Raw genomic sequence first — 22,329 nt, 5'->3', positions numbered from 1 at the left:
TGTGCCGTGTGTGGTGCTGCCGAGGGGGACGGGGCGGGGGATGGGGCAGGGGACGGGGCAGGGGACGGCGCGTGGACAGCGCAGGCCTCCTTGTCCTAGGTGCTGTACCTGGACGCCGTGCAGCACTTCCCTGAGGAGATGCAGGAGATCCTGGACCTGATGACAGAGAAGGAGCTCCGGGTGCGCCTGCCCATGGAGGAGCTCGAGCTCCTGCTCGAGGACTAGAGCCCAGGCAGGAGGGCGCCGACGTGGACCGTGGGCCTGAGTGTGCTTGCAAGACCTCTGCCTTTGAAGTTTCTGATCTTAGTGTTTGTATCTAGGCTATCCGTGTCTTACCTCTTGCACATTTTGGGATGTGCAGACAACCTAGAAGCTTCTGTTTGCATATTATATATGTGACCACGTGGACGTGTAGGTGAGAACCATGTCCAGTGATACTGAATGTCCCGTGGTGGGCCTGTTGGTCCCACCCTTCCTCCGCCCAGCCAGTGTGCCCTGTGGGTTGGCATCCTTGGTGGTCCTGCTGGGGTCTCTGGGCTTTGCGGTGATGACAGGGAAGCTCTGGTTACTCAACCCTAGAACCGGTCCCCAGGCTGGTGAGAGCAGATTGCCCGTCTCCTCGGGCCAGAGCAGAGGCTTGGGTGCTCTGGCCTATACCCAGCGTACCCCTAAGCCCCCCTTCTGCCACTACCCAGCTGCAGACCAGCAGTGTCTAGGTGCCTGTTAGGGACGCAGCCTCGCAGGTGCACCTCAGCCCAGCTGCCAGTCTACAGGTGACCAGGAGCCCTGGGGGCTCGGGTGCACCCACATGTGGCAAGCCTTGCCCAAGGGAAGGGCCCTGCTGCAGAGGAGCAGGCGGCCACGTGAGGAGAGTGCAGACCCAGCCCTGCCCGAGATGGGCCACGTCCCTGATTTCTGAGGGCTGTGAGTAGAATGAAATGTAAATACCCACATTCAGACCACTTTCTTCTGAAAAGGACCTGCCTTGCAGTTATTAGCTTTTAAAGCAGTTTCCTCCCAGTTAATTATTCTGAGGTCCTGCTCTAAAAAAAAACAAACAAAAAAACCCCTAAAAGCCAGGATGTCTGTAATTGCTGAAGTTGTATTTCTTTGGCATCCCATGCAGAAAAGCCGGTGTGTGGCTAGAGAGGGATGGACACTGGGGAGACAGGCGGCCTGAGTGGCCACTTGCCTCGGCTGCCCCACCTCCTTCCCGGCTTGCACATGGAAGTGCCCAGAACGGAGAGAAGTGCGGCAGTAGATGGGGAAGGGGAGGCTCGCACTGGTCTGAAGGCCCTGGAGATGAAGGAGGTTCCTGAACAGAAGGAAGCACGAGGGATGGCAGGGCAGGGGGGCCCTCAGGCGGCGGTGGGTTCCCCGCAGGAGCACCACATTTTGCTCCTGCCCCAGGGTGCCGAGACGCCGTGTGAGGTCACCTGATCTGCAGACCTTCCAACGCGGAAAGCTGTGTTTCCTTAAAGCCATGGCCATGCTCTCAGCCTTTGTTGCTGAGACAGTAGAGACGCTTCCCTGTGAGCTGCTGTCAGCCGGGCAAGAGGTGTGGAGTCTGCAGCCAGTCCTCACCCAGGAGCCTCCACCTGCTTGCTGCTGCTGAGCGCCAGTATGGGGGCTGCAGAAACAGGATGAACTGCTGGAGGGGGAGCACGCTTTATTGGGGACAGAGCACTGCACGTGACCCACAGAGGAAGGCAGCCCAGGGGTGTCCTACACATCACGCGCAAAAAGGTACACGGGAGGTTCTGCTAAGAAAGATCAACTGGAACATGGTTTCCTCCAGGGGCTTCCCCCACCTCCTCCCTCGGAGGGGTCAGGACACGCCCAACCATCTCCTTGAAGGCAGCTCTGGTCCGCTAGAGATACAGTCCCTCGGGGGTGCCCTCTTGTTTTTTATAAAGAACATTTTCTTTAGATTTCTTGAAGTCTTCATTTGTTACTTTCATCCGACGCTCTCTCAAGGCCATCAGACCAGCCTCTGTGCAGATGGCCTGTAAGAAAGAATGGTATGTTCAGAAAGGGAAATACTTTTTATTTGCATTCTAACAACTCGAGAGCGACTTTGAGTGAGGCGTGAGACGCGCAGACTAAACAAACTGCTTAAGCCATTTGGGAAAACAGGAGATCTTTTTGAATGTTTTACACATTGTAATTATTTTCTCAGAGGATCAGAAGTGGCTTTGAGGGGAGGACAGACTCCGGTTCTAACCAGCGGGTGGCCTGGTGGGGAAGTTCTCAATGTGCAAGGAGCGATGTTCCCGGGCCACGGAGGCACTTACACCAGAGAGCATCCATTTCATTTACGGTCATGAGAGAAAAGACGTAAATCTCAGGACAATATTTATGGTGATACGTTTATTTTCTCAGTCCACACTTGTCAAAAGTAAAACAAGAACTCAGGCAACATGACAGGACAAAAACACAGTCCTGACACTGAAGTTTCTATCTGGTTTTGGCCTTCAGGATATTTCAAATGGTTTAGCAAAAAAGAAAGTGTTATTTGTGAAGAAAAAGATAAAGCAAAGCAATAAAATGGTAACTTTTGATAAATCGAGGTGATGGATGTATCAGTATTTGCTACTATTGCAACTTTTCTGAAGACTTCAAATTTTCAAAATATAGAGGTGCAAAATTTTAAAATGATTACAATTTTATTTTTTTTATTTTTATTTTTTTAAATTTTTATTTATTTATGATAGTCACAGAGAGATAGAGACAGAGGCAGAGACACAGGCAGAGGGAGAAGCAGGCTCCAATGCACCGGGAGCCCGACGTGGGATTCGATCCCGGGTCTCCAGGATCGCGCCCTGGGCCAAAGGCAGGCGCCAAACCACTGCGCCACCCAGGGATCCCTGATTACAATTTTAAAAAGAACTTTTACTCTAACGAAGACACCAACCTAGTTCTAGGGAGGCCAACGCTACGCAGCTCAGGGCAGGCTCTGGCATGAAAAGGCCCCACATGTGCTGTCCCCACCCACCCCCTGCACATACACCTGACAAACAGCCAGGTCCTCACCTGCAAAGCAGCTGGACCCATATTCAGCACCCAGGCCTGGCTCTGTTCTGATCCTCTGGGAAGAGACGTCCCCTCCCTCCCTCCCTCTCCCTCCCTCTCTCTCTCTCTCTCTCTCACACACACACACACACACACACACACACACACACACACACACACACACGACATCGAGCAGTACACTCCAGCCCAGGCCTCACCTTGATGTCAGCACCAGAGAGGTCATCCTTAGCCATGATCAAGTCGTCCAGGGTCACATCATCAGCCAGCGTCATCCTGCTTGTGTGGATCTGAAAGATGCGCTTCTTAGTCTTTTCGTCAGGCAGGGGGAACTCAATCTTCCTGTCAATGCGGCCTGCAGGTAGAAAACATTTCCAGTCACGGCCCTGTGCGGTCCCCAGGTGTGGCTCTGGCTCCAGGAGCAGCCTGAGCTGGTCTCCTCACTCACGCAGTTTGCGCCATATCCTGAGGAGCAAACACTCCTCCTGTAGTTTGTAATTATCTACATTTGAATTCATCCCATTTCAAAGAACTCCTCTCTGCCCTGGTACCAGCAGGAGTAAAGGAGTGGTTCCTGAATGGCGTCCGTAGTGGATGAGGACAGATCGGTTAAAAACAAATTAGCCACTGCTGCTCTGGTATTACCTGAACGTAAAAAAATGAACCTGACTTAGCATGTGAATTACTTCAGAAAAAAAAAAAGAATTTTCATAATGGGAAAGAATCACCACTTAAGATTGGAATTAAGAGAGGCACACTGCACCCACTGCATCATGTCTGTCCAACCTCGGGACATTTTTTTTTTTTTTAATGATTTTATTTATTCATGAGAGACAGAGAGAGAGAGAGAAGCAGGCTCCATGCAGGGAGCCTGAGTGGGACTCGATGCCAGGGCTCCAGGATCACGCCCTGGGCTGAAGGCAGGTGCTAAACCACTGAGCCACCTGGGCTTCCCTCAGGGGACAGTTTTTAGTAAGTTACTCTGTACTTCAATAACGGATTTGCCTTGATATGTCTTTTTTTTTTTTTTAAGGTTTTATTCATTTGTCAGAACAATCACATGAGCAGGGGCACAGGCAGAGGGAGAAGCAGGCTCCCCTCTGAGCAGGGAGCCTGATGTGAGGCTCCATCCCAAGACCCTGGGATCATGGCCTGAGCTGAAGGCAGATGCTCAACACACTGAGCCACCCGGGTGTTCCTAGTGTGTATCATCTTAAATCCCCTGAAAGTGCACTTACAGACACAATAAACATGGCAATTCTCCATGAAGGAACAAAAGCAAACCTGACCTGGTCTGATAAGTGCTGGATCCAAGGTTTCTATCCGGTTTGTGGCCATGATGACCTTCACATCACCCCTTGAATCAAATCCATCCAACTGGTTCAATAGTTCCAACATCGTTCGTTGAATTTCCCTCTCCCCACCAGAATTTGAGTCGTATCTTTGAAAAAGAAGAGAACGAGTAAAAACCTAACTGATCTCCTGCTGAAGGGTTAATCAGTAACAGCTCTGGCAACCTCTGACACCCTCAATGAATTCTAGCAACAAAATCAGCACACCCTCCCAAACACCACGTTACATTATATTTAAATCATGGAAGTTTTCGTGCCTGAGGTTCTATCATTAACTCAGTCTCCACATGTGGTATCTGAGCCCTAACCCGACTGGGGCTCCTCGAGGGCAGGGCCTGCGTCCCCAAAGTCCAGATGATGCCTGGCTCAGAGCAGATGCTCAGGACAAGGTCATGGACTGCTCTCCAGGCAGTCACAGCTCCCGGGTGGTGGCTGGCTGGCACCTGGGAGAGCAGAGCCTGAAGCATCCAGAGAGCCATGGATGGCAGGAGCTGTGGCAAACCAACGTGCATACATACAGGCCATACAGTGAGTACTCGGTGATCACTGTGCTCTGAGAAGAGCTACAGTTTTGACCTCTGATCAACACAAAGTTAAGAGAAAGGTGTACCTTTTTGTTCCAATGGCATCGATCTCATCAATAAACACGATGGATGGTGCATGTTCTTCCGCAACTCGGAACAATTCCCGAACGAGTTTGGGCCCGTCGCCTAGGTACTTCTGAATAAGTTCAGAGCCAACCACTCTCAAGAAAGTGGCTGAGGTTTGGTTTGCTACTGCTTTGGCTAATAAGGTTTTACCTGTTTTAGATTAAAAAAGAAAAGGACAAAGGAAGAAACCCCTCAAGTGCTGTTTTAACTTAAAAGCTCTGTCACTACCCCCTTAAATGGTCATCAGAAATTGGCAGATCGTGGATGAAAAGCCAGGCCCCATTCAGGTGTCTCGACATTCTATTCTCCAAGGCAGGTAAGAGAAAACTGACAAAAACCTAAGTAATGTTTTGATTATTTTTAACTTCCTAAATTCATCATCATAATGTAAGAAAATACGTTTTACTGGGTTATTCAAAATTGCACAGGTTTTTAACCTGACCCATGCACCCAAGGCTAAAGATCCAAACTCAACTTCCTGTGAAACTATCAGTGATGGGAAATGGCCTAGGAACCACAGTCCTGGAGCGCCAGGCCTGCATGCCTGGGGCTGAGAGTCATGCCTGTGCCAGGCGGGCTTGCCCAAGGCTCAGCTGAGGCAGGACTGGCTCCCAATGAAGCCCACAGCTGAGAGCTGCTGGAAGCTCTAGAGAGTTCTCAGTCTGTGGTGTGCCCTCATGGGGAAGTTCCTCTCCCCAGTCTCAGGGATGATCTCAAACATTTCCAATCCTGCTCCATTCCTTGATATTTCTATTTCAGGTCAAAGATAGGAGATTTGGCAGCCACCCTGTGAACTTCAGGGCTGGAAACCTTGGCCCCTTTGATGGTGAGGACATGGGCACAGGGCCAGGGAATGGCATCAAGACACTGGGACAGTAAAGGACCAAGCTCAGGCCTGCAGGAGAAGGGGGGCCCTGCAGGCTGCTGGTGAGTGATGTAGAAGACTTCGTTCAAGTAGGGAGGAGGGCAAGGCACTAAGCTTTGCAACATGTTGTGGCAATGATGTCTTTTTGGTCAGATCTGCAGAGGGACAGGCCTAGGGGTTAGAAGCATAGAATTCTCCCTGAGAATACTGATTAAGGATAGTGAGAAGACAAAAAGGACCTCCTAAGTGGATGGCACCTTCCAGTCCAGAAGCAGCCAAGGCTAGGTCCTGGGGCACTTCAGTAGCAGAGGGATCACCAAACCAGGCTCCTCCTCCTGACGGGCCTGTCACCCTGTGCTATACCCCAGCTCTTACCAGCCCCTGGCAGTGCGTGCACACCAAAGGCAACCCACAGCTGCAGGTGAGGATGCCTGCATTCCAGCTCCAGCCCTGTTATCAGCTCAAGTCCCAGAGCTCCTGTGGCCTTGGCCTAGTCGCTGGCTTCTCTGAGACTTCACTGCCTGGGCCGTAAAAGATGATAGCTGCAAAAGCTCCGTGCCTCTGAGTTCAGTTGTTTCCCAGTCCCTCCGCTGTGGGCAATCCTCTGCAATCTGTTCACTCAAATAACTGTGCTTCCTCTGGAATTTACAGCAGTGAACCAAGTCCTGGGCTGTTTGGGTCAACTAACTGCATAATGAACCAACTCTATTTTTTTATCTTCATCCATTTATCCAATATTATATTCATTTAGTACAATGGACCAGAGAATGAACCCAATTTGAACAGCACAGAATAGCTTTTAAATCCGTGGTTCTCCACCATGGCTCTGGTTCCTGGCCACACTCCAGATGAACAGATCAGAATTTTCAGGGATGGGACCAGGCATCGGTATTTTTTTAAAGCTTGAAGGTGATCCCAATGTACAGCCAAGGTTGAGTGTCCTGGTTTATTTTGTGTCTTACAAACTCTTTTTAATGGACTCATGTTACCTTTATGAGTATTTTTATTGGACTCACATTACTTTTATGAATACTTTAAAGTCTTATGTTTTACAGTACATAAATCTAATATACTTGGTTACAAAGAGGAATTCAAACAAATTGTACCTGCATTCACACTGAGGAGGGATGGGGAGGGTGTTGCCTACTGGTTTTTAACACATCAAGTGTGTTAAGTGTACAATTTCGAGTCTGGGATAATTCAGTTTCTTACCACCTACTATACAGATAAATATACTTTTATGTAATAGGTATGTTTATGTATCTATTCAGAAAATGTCCAAAATGTTGCTTAGAGAATCTTGTTTTAAACTAAGGAATTGTGGCATCCTTACTCAAGAACTAAATAATTACAACAAGCTACTGCTGTGGTTCAAGAGATTAGCTGAGTGCCCAGAAAGTCGAACCCAGAGCATACATACCTGTGCCAGGTGGACCATAGAGAATGACCCCCTTTGGGGGCTTTATACCCATCTCTTCATAATATTCAGGATGAGTGAGAGGAAGCTCCACGGATTCCTATAGAAAACAAATACTTGGTAAAAATGAAATGCTTTCTTACTGAAATTATCAGATCTATTCATTGGCATCATGAACAGATCTCACTTTCTATCTTTCTTTCTTTTTTTTTTTTTTTTTAAGATTTTATTTATTCATGAGAGACACACTCATGTGTGTCAGAGGGAGAGGGAGAAGCAGGCTCCATGCAGGGAGCCCGATGTGGGACTCGATCCCGGGACTCCAGGATCCCGCCTTGGGCTGAAGGTGGCGCTAAACCACTGAGCCACCCAGGGATCCCTTGGTCTCACTTTCAACAAAAACAAGCTAAGCTGTCACTTACTCTTGTTAGAGACCATGTGCCTGATTTCATCTAGCAGGAGGGACAGACTGAGAAGAACATGTTCTCCCGAAGCTCCCAGCACCCGTCCCCTTCCTGTTCCATCCAGTTTCCCTCTCACTGTCCTGTAGAAGTCAGCCTTGAGCAACATTTAAGTTCTTCCTGACCAAAAGGAACTTAAAGTGAAAATACACCCCCCTTTCAATGAAGCTACAGAAAGGAACTGGCAAGATTTTCTGATTGCTGTTACACCAATGGACATGATGGCTATTTCCCAGATCTGTGACAGCTCTGCACGACCTCCCTGCAGATGGCTAGGCCACAGCAAACCTGAATGACCACTTCACTTCCCCACTCACACTATCCCCACACCCCACTGGAGGTTTCTAGATAGCCATAGTCAAAGTCAACATAGAGGAAAACATTATATATTCACACAGATAATTAAACGTTGCATATCAAAAGGATTAAGCTGCAGCTGCTGGAAGAACAATCATACTATTTGTTAATCCTGAGTTAGGAAATAGAAATAACAAGTATAGGGCAGCCCCGGAGGCGCAGCGGTTTGGCGCCGCCTGCAGCCCAGGGTGTGACCCTGGAGACCAGGGATTGAGTCCCACACCGGGCTCCCTGCATGGAGCCTGCTTCTCCCTCTCCCTCTGCCTGTGTCTCTGCCTCTCTCTCTCTCTGTATGTATGTATGTATAAATAAATAAATAAAAATCTTTAAAAAAAAAAAAGAAATAACAAGTACAAAACACCACAGCTGGCAAGCTCTAAGTCACTTACTGCTTTGATCACTAAAGAAAAAACAAAATATGCAAAATAACTCCAAGTACCCTAAATGAAATAGTAGTAAGAAACCAAAAATCTAGAAACCCAGAGCTCGTTCTTAGCCCTACCTTAATTTCCTGGATTTGGTTGTCCAATCCCCCGATATCAGCATAGGTTTCCTGGGGGGCCTTTTCTACCTTCATTACTGTGACCAAGGGATCTGTGTCATCCATGAGCACCCCTATGACAGCATGCACCTAAGAGAGAACATCAGTTTTAATGCAGAAATGTGACGTTCACACAATCCATTCATAACAAAGCAATGCCAATCACAAAACGGCACGAATGGACAGATCTGAGAGGAAGGAGAAAGCACTCCTAGTGATTGTCCACAAGACATCAACTTGCCTTGTGGTTGAGCAGGACAGAGCAGCCTGGTTCCAGCAGATCCTTGTCTACAAAGGAAAGAATGCTGACATAGTGTTCTGAACCCACAGATGTAGACACGATGGCATGATTGTCATCAATGATCTCTTCCAAGGTTCCTACTGACATTGGGGTTCCCCTCAGATCATCCACCTTAGATCTTTCCTCCTATGAAGGAAAAGCAGATTAAACCTAAAAAGCACACGGGCTGACAGTTTTACTAGATATCATGACATATACAAAGCAGGTGGTGCTTTTAAGAGGCAGCCAGTAATGATTCATAAAAGCCTGAATGAGTCAGCTACTTGATAATTCATTCACTTACTGAATTCTATACCTAAAACTATTAATTTGTGAAATGCAAGTTAATGCAATATTTCTCAATTTACCTCTTGCTTTTCTTCTAAAGGCTTCATTTGTTCCTGATTTCTAATGAATTCTTCCTCCATGAGAAGATAGTCTTTAATTCTCTCTAACTTCAATAATTTTAACCGGCATTGAGTGTGAGGTGTCACTGTAATTAAAAAGAAAGTGTTATTAATTTGGAGCTTGAAGTTTACAATTAAGTTCATCCTTAAGAAAAAAAGGCTAAGACTTATGGTGATTGTAAGTATGCAGTGCCTAAATGCAAAGGGACTTTGGCAGTTCTAAGCAGGTAAAAATGAGGACAAGGTCTATGACTAAACAGCTAATACAAAACATCCGCTAAGTGAATTTTAAGAAGAACAAAACCTCAATGACCCCAAAGATAGTTTGCTTTGGTGTTTCTTTCCCCCACCGGTGTTAAGAGAAATAGGTCTAAGTGCTGTCCAGTCAGAGTACATGGTTGCGGGCGAGCTGAGCAAAGCATCCGTCTGTGACAGGACTGTGAAATATTAGTGATACTAATATACATAGCAAGCATTTTCTTTTGGCTTGAGTCTCATGCTACACAGGAATTTTAGCACACATAGACAAAAAATGTCAACCTTTTCTTTTGTGGTTTCTGAGTTTCTTCTTCAAAATGTCTCTTTTTCTCTAAGGTTAAATATATTCCTGAATTTTCATTTATTTACTTATTTTCATAACTGTAACCCATCTGGCAAAAAGGGGTCCAGTTTCATTTTTTCTCAATAGCAAATAAAAGATGCCAGCCATTTATGTTAAACAATTACCCCTCTTTCCACAGAACTCACACGTCACCTTTACCACATTCTGATTATCCATGTAATTTGACTGTTTCTGGACTTCCTGTGCTCCTCTGGCAATCTAATGATCTACTCATCATCAATACCATATTGATTCATTATGGTAGATTAATAGCATGTTTTTCATTGTCTGACTCCCTTTCATTCTTAACCAAGAAGTATTTTAAAAATTATTTCATCGAAGCAGGAAGACACTTGTTAGATGGAAGTGGAGGAAGAATGTGAGCTGAAGCACTGAGAAGCAGGCAGCCATGGGAAGGACTGAGGGAAGAACATTTCTAAGCAAAGAGCAAAAATCTCCAATGTGCAGAACAGTCAAAGAACACAAGGCAGGCCTGGACGGGGCTGCAGATGGAGAGGTGGGCTGGGTCAGGTCACCCGATCTGAAGTTTAGTCTATGCTGAAACAGTTTACGTTCATATTCTAACACAATGGTCTTCCATTTCTTCATGAAATGAGTTTCTAAGAGTTATTCATGCTCAATGTGAATTTTCTAATCCAAAACTACACATTCTGTACATCAGAGAAGCTGGTTACCTAAAGGAAATTATTGGAGTTTCTTAAAGTGAGACACAGCTGTGCCCTGTTTGTATGCTGCTAAAACCAAAACACACCTTTTATTCCAGCCTAGCGGAGTGCCACATGCAGGAGTCAGAGCTTCAGCCACCCCATTTCCTGCCTCCACATTCAGACCTCTGAGCTACATACACACGGATGGTTCCCATAGAATCGAGAGTGCAAGGAGGGACTGTGTCCTTACCCAGTGGAAGCTTGCTCGCAGCATCTGGTCCCTTTGTTTTCTTCTTCTTTTTCCCCACTCTAGTTGGTACGGGAGGTTCATATTTCTTTTTCTTGTCCTTGAATTTTTAGAACAGCAGGAAAAACAAAAACCGCACAAATCATATCAAAACACAAACTTCTTTCTGTAGGACCGTCATCTATTTCTAGGGGCTGTAATCTCCTTATCTTTCAGAATGCTATTAAAAACTGTCCTTTTAGGATCCCTGGGTGGCGCAGCGGTTTAGCGCCTGCCTTTGGCCCAGGGCGCGATCCTGGAGACCCGGGATCGAGTCCCACGTCAGGCTCCCGGTGCATGGAGCCTGCTTCTCCCTCTGCCTGTGTCTCTGCCTCTCTCTCTCTCTCTCTCTCTCTCTCTCTCTGTGTGTGTGTGTGTGACTATCATAAATAAATAAAAAAATTAAAAAAAAAAAAAAACTGTCCTTTTAAAAATAAAACTAGGTTTTACATTCCTGCAGTTTTAATTGGTGAATGTAACTGATCTTTCTTTTTATAATACCCAGTGATTATTCAGTAAGGACTAGAGTTCAGAATTCAGAATTATATACCAAAAGTTTGAGCTGAAATGATGAGACAATTCTTCACATTTAAGGATACTAAATACTAAAATTACAGGCAATTTAACACTCTGCAATGTTATTTTATACATTTAAAAATCATTAATTCATAACTACTTACTTGACAGGTCAATAATCTTTTCTAAAACATCAGGAAGACACTGTCTGTAGGCCAGGCTGGGTAAATAACTACAAGGATCACTTATTTTGCACTTTGAAAGTTCTGAATCTTCAAAGAACTTCTCAGCTGACATCTCTGATAGGTTCCATAATTTACTCACATCACAGACATATCTGGCTCATTTACCTTGTCATCCTTCTTGCCACCTCCAGGGCCATGACCACCACTCTGACTTTGACCCTGAAAAAAGAAATCAGAGGGATAAATTCAGAACATGATCACTTCAAAAGAACATCCTTATTTTCCTGTGACTGTAAGACACCAAGACTTCGCCCTCATTGTAACCTTCCTGAATTTAAGGTGTACCTGCAGTCAACATGTACATCTAGCATGCAGAAGTTTTTTTTTCTCCTGCAAGGCTATTAGGAGATCAGTGGTGGTGCACCTTGCAACTGACTGCATCTTAAATAAGGACATTTCTATTAAGTAATTGATTTAACTTATGTATCATAATGAGGCTGGGGTTCTAAGACTACCCCTTTTTGAGAGGAAAGTATAGAGCTTGACATTATTATAAAACTACTTGACTGAGTATATTTCTTGAAATTAGGCCACCAAAGAGAAATCATTTTATCTATTCAACAATGATTTATCAATCATTTACTCCTTACTAAGATCACACCAAGACCCAGGAGACTTTCAATAGCAACTTTTATATACCTCCCATCTCTAAAGCCTGGGGCTCTCGGCCAGGTCTTTCTTCCCAACCTGTAAGGCTGAATCACCTTAGGTTATTAAGACCTCATTGTATTATAATTAGCTCATGGAATTTCAGATTTTAAAGCAGACTCCTTAGTGACAGAACAACACTTAACACAGAACAGTTACCTCAAAAATGATGGCATTTAAACAACAGTGAACTTAACCTGAATAGAGGAGCCCTCTTAGTCACTTCCTCAGAAACACCTAGATTAATACGCTGCCAGCTTAATTATCCAGAGAGAACAACCATACCATGGTTACCTATAAGAGTGAAGATCAAACATATTTCTCCACACGCAGGAATCTTAAACTTTTGTGCTTTATCCTGAAGAAGGTATTTAAGGGCTCTGAGAAATTCTGGTGAACAGAATTAGTTCTACCACAGTGGGGTGTCTGAATCACAGGGCTTCAACAATCACTTACTTATACCCCCTAAAAGAACCAGCTGTTGCCTGGTGTTTGTGGGTTTCTTACTATGTGCCTAAGTCTGTACTAGACGTTTTCCCTCACTGCCTCATTAATTCCACACCGTCCTGCAAGGTAGGGTTCATTATTCCCACTTTCTTTAGGAGGAACTGCAACAAGCCTAAGAACACGGGGCTATGGAATTAGATGCATCCGGGTTTCAATTCTGACTCCATCACTAATAGGCTATGTGACCTTGGGTAAGTCAGGTCACCTCCTGGAGCCCTGGCGTCCTTAACTGGAAAGTGGGGATGATACTAGCTCTTGTTACTGAAAATGAGGTAATCCATGTAAGCCATTCAGCATTTGCATGACTCGTAGTAACTAGTAGCAATAGAATATTATTGGAGAAATGTTAGGGTCAGGATTTTAATTAGTCTGGTCACAAAATCTGGGCCCTGAAATCCATCTGCTTCAGCTCTTCACTCTCTCTTGTTGATCCCATCTGTTTTTATCCAGGACTCTAGCCTCCCAACTGAGATTCCCCTCACCAATCCAGCTATTACCTTTCAAAACAAAACAAAACAAAAGGCTTCTTTCATTCTCCTCAAAAACTTTCAAATGTTCCCTATCATTTATGGTGTGACATCCAAACTCTTTAGAGTGGCATACCCGGCCCTTGCCAAACTGGCTGCAGCTGACCCTTCCCAGGATCACCTACCTTTCTTTCATGATCCTGCAAGTCTGGCTTCAGGAGGACAAATTCCTGAATGGGTCCCAAACTTCTGCATGTGTGGGGCATTTTACATGATATTTCTCAGTCTCCAATAACCATACCAAATATACTCATTATTAAGCCCTCACTGTATGGCAAGCAGTGTGCATTCTCAGGGTATTCTCTCATTCAATTCCTACAGACCCCATGAGGATGTAGTATCATTACCTCTAGTTCACAGATAAGGAAGCCAAGGCCCACAGATGTTAAGTGACTTGCGTATTAACACAGAGCTTGTCAGATGTGGCCAGGAATCACTCAGGACTACTGGCCACCAGCATCTGTGTGTGTCTCTACTACATATCGTCTAGAAAACACTAACAGGGTGTGTGTTAGCACAGCCATTTACTGTGTCTCAGTTTCCTTCTTGGTAAAGTGAGGATACTAATAATTACTGAAAGGACTGTTGTGAAGAATAAGAAAATGCTGGAAAATACTCTTATGTTTACTGTGGCATTATTTTTTAAAAAGATTTCGTTTGACACAAAGAGCGAGCACAAGTGCAGAAGCGCAAGGGAGAGGGAGAAGCGGGCTCCTCGATGAGCAAGGAGCTCGACTTGGGGCTCAGTCCCAGGACCCCAGAATCACGACCTGAGCTGAAGGCAGACGCTTCACCGACTGAGCCACCCAGGCGCCCCTTCTGCGGCATCATTTACAGTAGCTCAGATACGGAAGCAATCTAAGTGTCCACTGATAAACGAAGGGATAAAGAAGTGGTGTGTAAATCCACACAAACACAACGGATATTACTCAGCCATTAAAAAAAAAGATGTTGCCATTTGCGACATTCAGACCACAGGCATTAAGCTAAGTGAAGTCAGACGCAAATATAAATACCCCATGACTTCACTTATATGTGGAATCAGAAAAAGAAAAAAAAAAAGCAGAAACAGACCCACGAACGCAGACAGCTGGTGGATGCCAGAGAGGAAAGAGGGTGCGGGACGGGCGGGACGGGTGAGGGGGGAGTGGAAGGTACAGGCTTCCAGTTCTAAAATGTGTTAAGTCACAGGGATAAAAGGTGCAAAAAGGTGCGGCGCACACACAGGGAATACAGTCGGCAATACTGTACGGTGACACGCAGCACGGTATGGACTGGCCCACGGTGTTGCCCACCTGAAACTCACGCGACCCTGCGGGTCAGCTACGCTTCAGTAGTAGAGGTGGTAGTAGTAGTAGTAGTAATAATAATAATGATAATAATGATAGAAAAGTGATGATGATGATGGAAAAGTAATGATGGTGATGATGATGATGGTGGAAAAGTTCCTCGCACATAACAACAGTAATAATGATGATAATGATGGAAAAGTAATAATGATGATGATGATGATGATGGAAAGTACCTCGCACACGTCCGAGCATTACCCCCAAGGCCTCCTGGGTGGGCCTCACGACCGTGTGCTCGGGCGCCGCTGACGTCCCATCCCAGGCCCTCTGCACCCACCATTCCTTCTGCCTGGACCGACGCCTCCCTGTCTGCACGGGCCACTCTCCCATCGTCTGCTCAGACCTCAGGCCTCGGAGGGACCTTTGCTGACACCCGGTGGGAAGCAGGCCCCCGCCCCTCCCGGTCCTCCCGGCCCCCCCTACCCCGCTCCCCTGCCATCACGTTACGTGTCTCTTTTCCCACTTTCCTGGTCTGGCTGCACCAGTCAGGCTCACCTCTTGTGCCCTCGGAGCCTGCGCCCCCCCCCACCCGGTGCAAGTGCTCCATACACACCTGCTTAGTGCACTAGCGGATAAGCGCCCGCTGGAGCCAAGGCCCGGCCCCCACTCGGCAGCCCGGGAGGCCCTTCGCGCCGAGCCCCGGCCCCCGCCCCGGGTGCGTCGGGTCAGGGCCGCCGCGCAACCCCCCCCCCCCGAGGAGACCGCACGGGAGGGCGGACCGAGTGCCTCGGGAAGCCGCCGCGTCCCCTCGTCTTGGGCCGCTGCGACCCCGTGGCGCCGCGCCCCCCGGCCGAAACCCTTAGTCACTCACCATCTTGCTTCGGCCGCTCGAACCACCGCTGCCGGAAGTGCCTCCGCCAAGGCGGCCGGCGGCGGCGGAAGTTGCCACGGGGCCCTACGGAAGCCGACGGGAACCAAATCCCTCGCGGACGGAGCCGCGCTCCGGGGGCCGGGGTGGGCGGGGCCGCCTTGGAACCTAGAAGCCGGGCGCCAATCTTGCAAATATTTTACCTGGAAAACGTGTGAGTCGAAGTGATCAGCTTATTGTCAACACTTCCAGACAGTGACCTAGACCTTCTAAGGACTAAAGCAATGGTGCAAACACAGAATATTAAAAATATGCAAAAAATATGCAAAAATCCGAGAACCTACTGCTCCAAGAACCGGAATGGGGTTTGGACCTGCGAAGCTGGCGAATACTTTTGGATCAACATTTAAGCTATTATTTGGTCTCTGGAATAAACATGATCATCTAAGAGTATTTCCTTGGCTAATGAGTCACCTAGAGGTCTCCTTTTTACCTTGCTGGTCTGTGACTTGCGGTGATGCCAAATGTTGTCTTAAAAATAGCTAATCTTAAAAAAAAACAAAAACTTGCACCTGATTGGTAACGTTGGTCATTTATTCCATCCACCGGGTCGTTAGAGCGATAGCAAGCATCCTCTGGGATGCTCGGGAACTTCCACTAACAGGTGCTGGAAATGCTGCATGTTGCTGACCTGGGGAGATGAGCTCGTTTTTTGTTTTTTGTGTTTTGTTGTTGTTTTCCCTGCTCCTGATTAATTGGGGGATTTTAGTTGTGAAAGCCTCCGAGTATTTCACTAATTCACACACAACAGGTACAAACTACAGGAAATTACTCTTTCCTTTGCATCATCACTAAAATGCCGTACTAGAAAGTCTGGATGCTGTCGGCCTCCACGAGCACGCCTGGCGTCCACTCGGTGCATGAAATGGTTTGACAGGTGAAGACAACTCCGTCCTCGTGGATGCTGAGAGGAATGCCGGAGCTGTGTGGAATGTCTGAGCCATCCTGAGGTGTGACCTGTGTGTGACCTGAAGGAGCGTGGAGTTCCTGAGGTGGTGTCACAGTCCCAGAAACACAGGCTGGTAATGAGTATGTGAGAAAACCAGAATCCTGGAGGACGTGCATGGAGAAGCGCCGTAATGCCCAGCAAACACCCTCATCTCCTTGCTCCCTTGCACAGGCCCTGCCAATATTCCCCACTCCCCCGGCAGCCAGCCCTGCAACCCCAAGTCTTGCAACTTCCAACGTCCCCAAGCACCAAGTGCTCCAAGCAGCCTTTCCATCCCCTTCCTGCTTCCTCTTAGCTATTCCTCATGTAGATAAACTTAAAGTCTCTACTCTCCTTCGTTTTAGTGACATTTTACCAATTGCTTGGATCTCCCTCAGAAAAGGGGCAGGGCAACTGGCCCGCTCAGGGAATATCCTTTTGCCCTAGAAAAAAAAAAGGGGGTGAGGCTGGGAAGATTGTACGGATTCTCCAAATCCCCTTGGAGATTATGCAAAGTCACATTAGTTAACTTTGGTCTTGCTCACATGAAGAAGTAATATTTTTTCATAATTAGCCTGGGCTGGGTTTAGAACATCCAGGAATTTAAACTCAATATTGAATTTCACGACGGTGTACATATGTATTTATGAATGTATATAATTGCATATGCATTTATACTTTTCCTTGTGCTTGAGTTTGTGTGTAGATCTATTCTCCTCTCTACATCTCTCTACACTCACAGACACACACGTACATTGGTGCCCTGCAAGTTCCCAAAACCAAACTTACCATCTTCCCTGAGGACTTGTTCACTCTCACATGTGTTTTATCCTGGCTACTGATGCCGTTCAGAGACCCGAGCCAGAAGCCTCCCCTTTTCCCTCTCCCAACCACAGTCAGCTCAGCGGTCAAGTCTTGTTGCTTTGACTCTGTCATGTTTCATCATCTCACCTCTCTTTCCATCACTACCTAGTCCCTATCTCATCATCTCATCTCACAATTCATTCAGCAGATGATTTCTGAGCACACCATGGGCCAGGCTCTCCTCCAGGGTCTGAGGATACTGCAGTGAACAAACAGAAATCCTTTTCCTAATAGCTTTTGCAATAAACAAGTAAATCAGTGGGTAGCATGCTACATGATGATAAGTGCTTTGGGGAAAGTTAAGTGGGGGAGGAATAATAGAGATAATAATAGAGCGGTGGTGGTAGGTGCTTCTGACTTTAAATAGGTTGATGTCTGAGCAAAGACTTGAGGAATTCAATAGCTTGAGTTAGCTATTCAGATATGTGAAGGAAAAGCTTTCCAGGCAGAGGGAACAGCCAGTGCAAAGGCCCTGAGGTGAGAGCTGCAGGGGATGGAGACCGGAGACACCATGTGGTGAAGAAGTGAATAATAGACACATAACTCCCGATGGAGGCTCAGGGAGGAGTTAGAGGCAAAGCAACCTCTTCCCTGATAGGGAAGAGAGCAGATTTGAGCATCAGAACACCTGGGTCTCAACCTGGGCTCCATCACTTACTGCTGTCTTGGTTTCCTAGCGCTGCTATAAGAAATTACCACAAATTTAGTGTAATTTTTTTCCTGGAAACTCTAAGGAAAACCTGTTCTGTTGCCTTTTCCAGCTTCAAGAGGCCAGACTACGTTCCCCAGCTTGTAGGCCTTCTTCTGTCTTAGAGCCAGCAACACTGGCCCTGCTTCCATCCTCCTGTCTCTTTCTGACTCCCCTTCTGCCTCCCTCTTTCACTTTTTAAAAATTTATTTATTGAGAGAGAGCTTGAGAGCAGGGGGGAAGAGCAGAGGGAGAGGGAGAAGCAAGCTCCCCAGAGCTTGAGGTGGGGCTCCATCCTACAACCCTGATATCCTGAGATCATGACCTGAGCCCAAATCAAGAATCAGATGCTCAACCTACTGAGCCACCCAGGCAGCCCCCTGCCTCTTACACTTGGAAGGACTCTGGCAATCACCTGAGGGCCACTCAGATAATCCAGGATAATATCCCTATCTTTAGGTCAGGTGATTAGTACCCACAATTCCATCAGTGACCTTGGTCTCCCTTTACCATGTAACCTGCCATATTCACAGGTTACAGGGGTTAGGACACAGATACCTTTTTGTTGTTGTTGTTAAGATTTTATTTATTTATTCAACAGAGAGAATGAGAGTGAGTACGAACTGGGGGAGCCTCAGTGGGAGAAGGGGAGGCAGACTCCCCGCTGAGCAGGGAGCCCAGTGTGGGACTCGATCCCAGGAACCTGGGATCACACCTGAGCTGAAGGCAGATGCTTCACCACTGAGCCATCTGGGTGTCCCTAAAAAAAAAAAAAATATTGATGGGTTGGAGGAGGGGGCCTGCAGAGGAGAGGATGTAGGTGCAGCAGCTAGGGCAGTAACACCACCCGCCACCCCCTTCCCTCTGGGCCCCTTGGCCTCCGTCTCCTGACCTCTGCCTGCACCTTTCTTCCGTGGCTGCATTCAGAGGACCTCAGGCATGGTGCTGGGCCCCAGGGCTGCATGCCGACTTAGGGTGCCTTTCCTTCGGGGTTTCCCTCTGGCTCAAGTCGGCCCCCTGGAGAACCCTAGAACACCTGTCAGGCCTACTGGCTGCCTTTGCTCTCTGTTCACGCGGCTCCACCTTGGGGTGGCCTGGTGGCACAACCAGATGCTAAGCACCTCCTGTTGGGTGTCCCAGTGTCCAACATTCCTGCCCGAATCCAGGGGGCCACCCAGGGCTCACGGCTAGGAAGGGATGGAGAGATTGGCTCAGCACAGAGAACAAGGAGCGTCTGCCGGTTCTCGAGTTCCACGAGCAAGCATCAGGGGTCAGGAAAGATCTCAGGACAGAGAAAATTGAATGGGCAACGTCGATAGGCAGGTGGAGTCACGTGCCAACCAGGGGCACAGGTGGCCGAGGGGGCTGCCCCCAGGACCACCAGGACCCCCTGGTGCCACTGCACACGACAGTGCTCTTGCATTTGCTCCACTGCCCTGCATGTGGAACAACCGGTCTACATCACATATATGTTTTTGACAGAAACCTCTCCCAATCAGACAGAGGTTTCTGTCTCCCAATCTTCTGAAGCTCAGCTCAAGTGTATTCTCCATTTTTTTGCTACTTGCATGGTTGTCCTTGCCTTGGATTTAATTTGACACTCCTCCTGGGGCACCTGGGCGGCTCAGGCCATTGAGCACCTGAGGCTTGGATTGGGCTCAGGTTGTCATCTCAGGATGGTGGGATGGAGAGCCACGCAGGGCTCCATGCTCGGCAGGGAGTTTGCTCGAGAGTCTCTCCCTCCCCCTCCGGCCCTCTCCCAGTTCGTGCACACGCATGCTTGCTATCTCTAAAATAAAATAAATAAATCTTTCGGGACACCTGGGTGACTCAGCAGTTGAGCACCTGCCTTTGGCTCAGGGTGTGACCCTGGAGACCCAGGATCAAGTCCCACATCAGGCTTCCTGCATGGAGCCTGCTTCTCCCTCTGCCTGTGTTTCTCCCTCTCTCTCTGTGTCTCTCATGAAAAAATAAAATCTTTTTAAAAAAATTTTTTTAAATAAATAAATCTTTCAAAAAATCTTTCAAAAAGTCACACTCTTCCTTGTAACAATGGGTCTACTTTGATAATTCCCACCCCTCACCCCCCATTGTGGTTTCCTGGGTCCTCAGGATAGGTTGGACCCCAGGGCATTTTGTCCTTTAAACATAAAGCATTGATTGATTTGCCCTTCCTCATTACGTTATTACTAACAGAATACTACTCTTGGCCCCTTTGTTGGTCCTGCTCCGGCTTTGAGATGGTTTTCATTGGTAAGATGGGAAACTTGGCGGTAGGCGCTCAGGACAATAGGGCTTTATGTTTTAAGGATCCTTCAGACTCATGATTACATCTTCCAGGGTCCTGGTGAGCTTCTTTTTGACTTGTAGGTACTACGGGTCTTCTACACAAGACATGGTGTCCCACCTCTTGGCCCTTCCCACTGTTGTTGTTGTTTTTAATTTATTTGAGGGAGAGACATAGAGAGAAAACCTGAGCAAGAGGGACAGGCAGAGGGAGGAGGAGCAGATCCCCGCTGAGCAGGGAACCTGACCTGGGGTTCGATCCCAGGATCCTGGTATCATGACAGGAGCCAAAGGCAGAGTTAACCAACTGAGCTACCTAGGCGCCCAGTTTTTTTTTTTTAAACAAAAAAAAAACCACTTAGTTCAGCCAGTGACCAAAGGTTTTCATTCTGCTTATGTAGTCAGATGCCAGGGAATTGACCATTGAATAGGTCTGCTTTGTTTTTTTTTTTGTTTTTTTTTTTGTTTTTTGCTTTGAATCTCTATATGTCAATGTTGCCTTGGAATCTGTATCTAATAGTCATGAAAAGTTTAGGGAAAGAAATTCCCAGTACTGGTGATCCTGGTTATTTTAAATAGGATCCTGGTGATCCTATTTTTTCTTTTTTTTCTTTCTTTCCTTTCTTTTTCTTTTTCTTTTTTTTAGAGAGAAAGAGATTGAGAGAGAGAGAGAGAGAGAGAGAGCATGGAAGTACAGAGGGAGAGGAGGAGAGAATCTTAAGCAGGTTCCACGCTTAGCAGCACTGAACCCCACTCAAGGCTCGACCTTAGGATCTTGAGATCAGGACTTGAACCAAAATCAAGAGCCGGATGATTAACGAACTGGCTGAGTCTCCCCGGTGCCCCTCATCCCACCTTTTTAAGGCATTTACCTAGTGTCCACAGTTTTTGTACCCTGGCAGCTGCTATGTATGATTTCTTAACTATGTAGAGCTTATTTCCCACGTACACCTGGGATATGTACACATACTTTCCCACAATTTTTGTTCACATCTTTCTGCTAACTTATAGATTATTTTGGTCACTAGTAGCATATAGTTTTGCAATGTTTCCAAATGGTTTGATTTTTTTTCTTCACCCTCCAAGCACCTTCCTGAAATGGTCCCCCTTGGGTTCAGCTATGGCTACTTCCATCTCAGGTCCTGCTTGCAAAGCGGGTAAGCCCCGGATGAACTTCCACTGCCTGTCGCTCCCTGCATGGAACTGGCTTTGGTTTCACCTACCTTTGCTGACACCTTGGGATCTTACCCCAAGTGAGATGCCTGGAAAGTCTATATTCACACACATCTATTCCCCCGGTTGATTATTTTTTTTTTTCGGTTGATTATTTTTAACTCTGCTATAGCCAATTCAAACAAGGTTCGAGAAGTCTTTTCTGATTCTTCCAAGTTGTCTAACATGCAGTGAGTTAGTGACTCGGAATCCTGCCGACCGCACCGACTGTCACCAGCCCGCCGTGAAGGTGTGTACATCGTCTTTCTACGATGTCAACTTGATTCAGTCCCAACGGTTCACATAACTGGAACGCAGGTCCAGGATTCCAAATTCAATGACATTTCACTACGCATTTAACTTGGCTTCGCACACAGCACACAAAGCAAACCACAAGACAAAGTCACACAGCAAACACGGTATAGTGCAAGGTAAGAAGTTAATACGCCAAATGCAAAGTCAGTCTGTGAACACACAGTTGGGGTGAAGGGTACGCAGCTGGGGTGCTGATCCAGGGCAGCTCTTAACACCTGCTGCTTATCACGTCCAAACAGCAGAGGATCTCTGTTATGTTCAGAGATCAATGGGGCCAGAGCCTTTGGTGGCAGCTGCCTTTCTGATGTGGTCAGACGTGAAAGGTCAGTGTTTGGAGGGTCTGACAGTTTGCTGCAAAGTCCTCTCTTTTTTTTTTTTTTAATTTTTATTTATTTATGATAGGAACACAGTGAGAGAGAGAGGCAGAGACACAGGCAGAGGGAGAAGCAGGCTCCATGCAC

General features: G+C 47.0%; 2 protein-coding genes and 1 long non-coding RNA gene across 4 annotated transcripts in view; 2 read left to right on the top strand and 1 right to left on the bottom strand.

Annotated features, from left to right (window-relative positions):
* NRDE2 (NRDE-2, necessary for RNA interference, domain containing) overlaps positions 1 to 2,565 on the top strand; it is a 46,690-nt gene extending 44,125 nt beyond the window's left edge. Inside the window, exon 14 of one of the 2 annotated variants that reach the window (XM_025982600.2) lies at positions 100 to 2,565. In XM_025982600.2, the coding sequence (XP_025838385.2) occupies positions 100 to 225 (126 nt within the window). In that variant the 3' untranslated portion in view covers positions 226 to 2,565. The remainder of the gene's footprint in view (positions 1 to 99) is intronic. The other variant, XM_072745572.1, reaches the window with a different exon arrangement.
* On the bottom strand, positions 1,653 to 15,623 carry PSMC1 (proteasome 26S subunit, ATPase 1). The gene is made up of 11 exons (XM_025982601.2): positions 15,519 to 15,623; positions 11,782 to 11,835; positions 10,880 to 10,976; positions 9,322 to 9,446; positions 8,915 to 9,100; positions 8,635 to 8,763; positions 7,318 to 7,414; positions 4,993 to 5,182; positions 4,320 to 4,471; positions 3,231 to 3,385; positions 1,653 to 2,006 (listed from the first exon to the last, which is right to left on the bottom strand). Exons 1-11 carry the CDS (start codon positions 15,519 to 15,521, stop codon positions 1,872 to 1,874), a joined length of 1,323 nt encoding a protein of 440 aa, XP_025838386.1. The 5' UTR covers positions 15,522 to 15,623; the 3' UTR covers positions 1,653 to 1,871.
* LOC140597348 (uncharacterized) lies at positions 5,182 to 7,258 on the top strand. The gene is made up of 2 exons (XR_011999204.1): positions 5,182 to 5,348; positions 5,792 to 7,258. It is a non-coding gene; the product is annotated as an uncharacterized lncRNA (long non-coding RNA).
* Positions 15,624 to 22,329: the final 6,706 nt, after the last annotated feature.

The sequence above is a fragment of the Vulpes vulpes genome, unplaced genomic scaffold, assembly GCF_048418805.1.
Source record: "Vulpes vulpes isolate BD-2025 unplaced genomic scaffold, VulVul3 u000000644, whole genome shotgun sequence".
NCBI classification, from domain to species: Eukaryota; Metazoa; Chordata; class Mammalia; order Carnivora; family Canidae; genus Vulpes; species Vulpes vulpes.
Note: the sequence above shows the minus strand (reverse complement) of the source record. Positions and strands in the feature narration are given on the sequence as shown.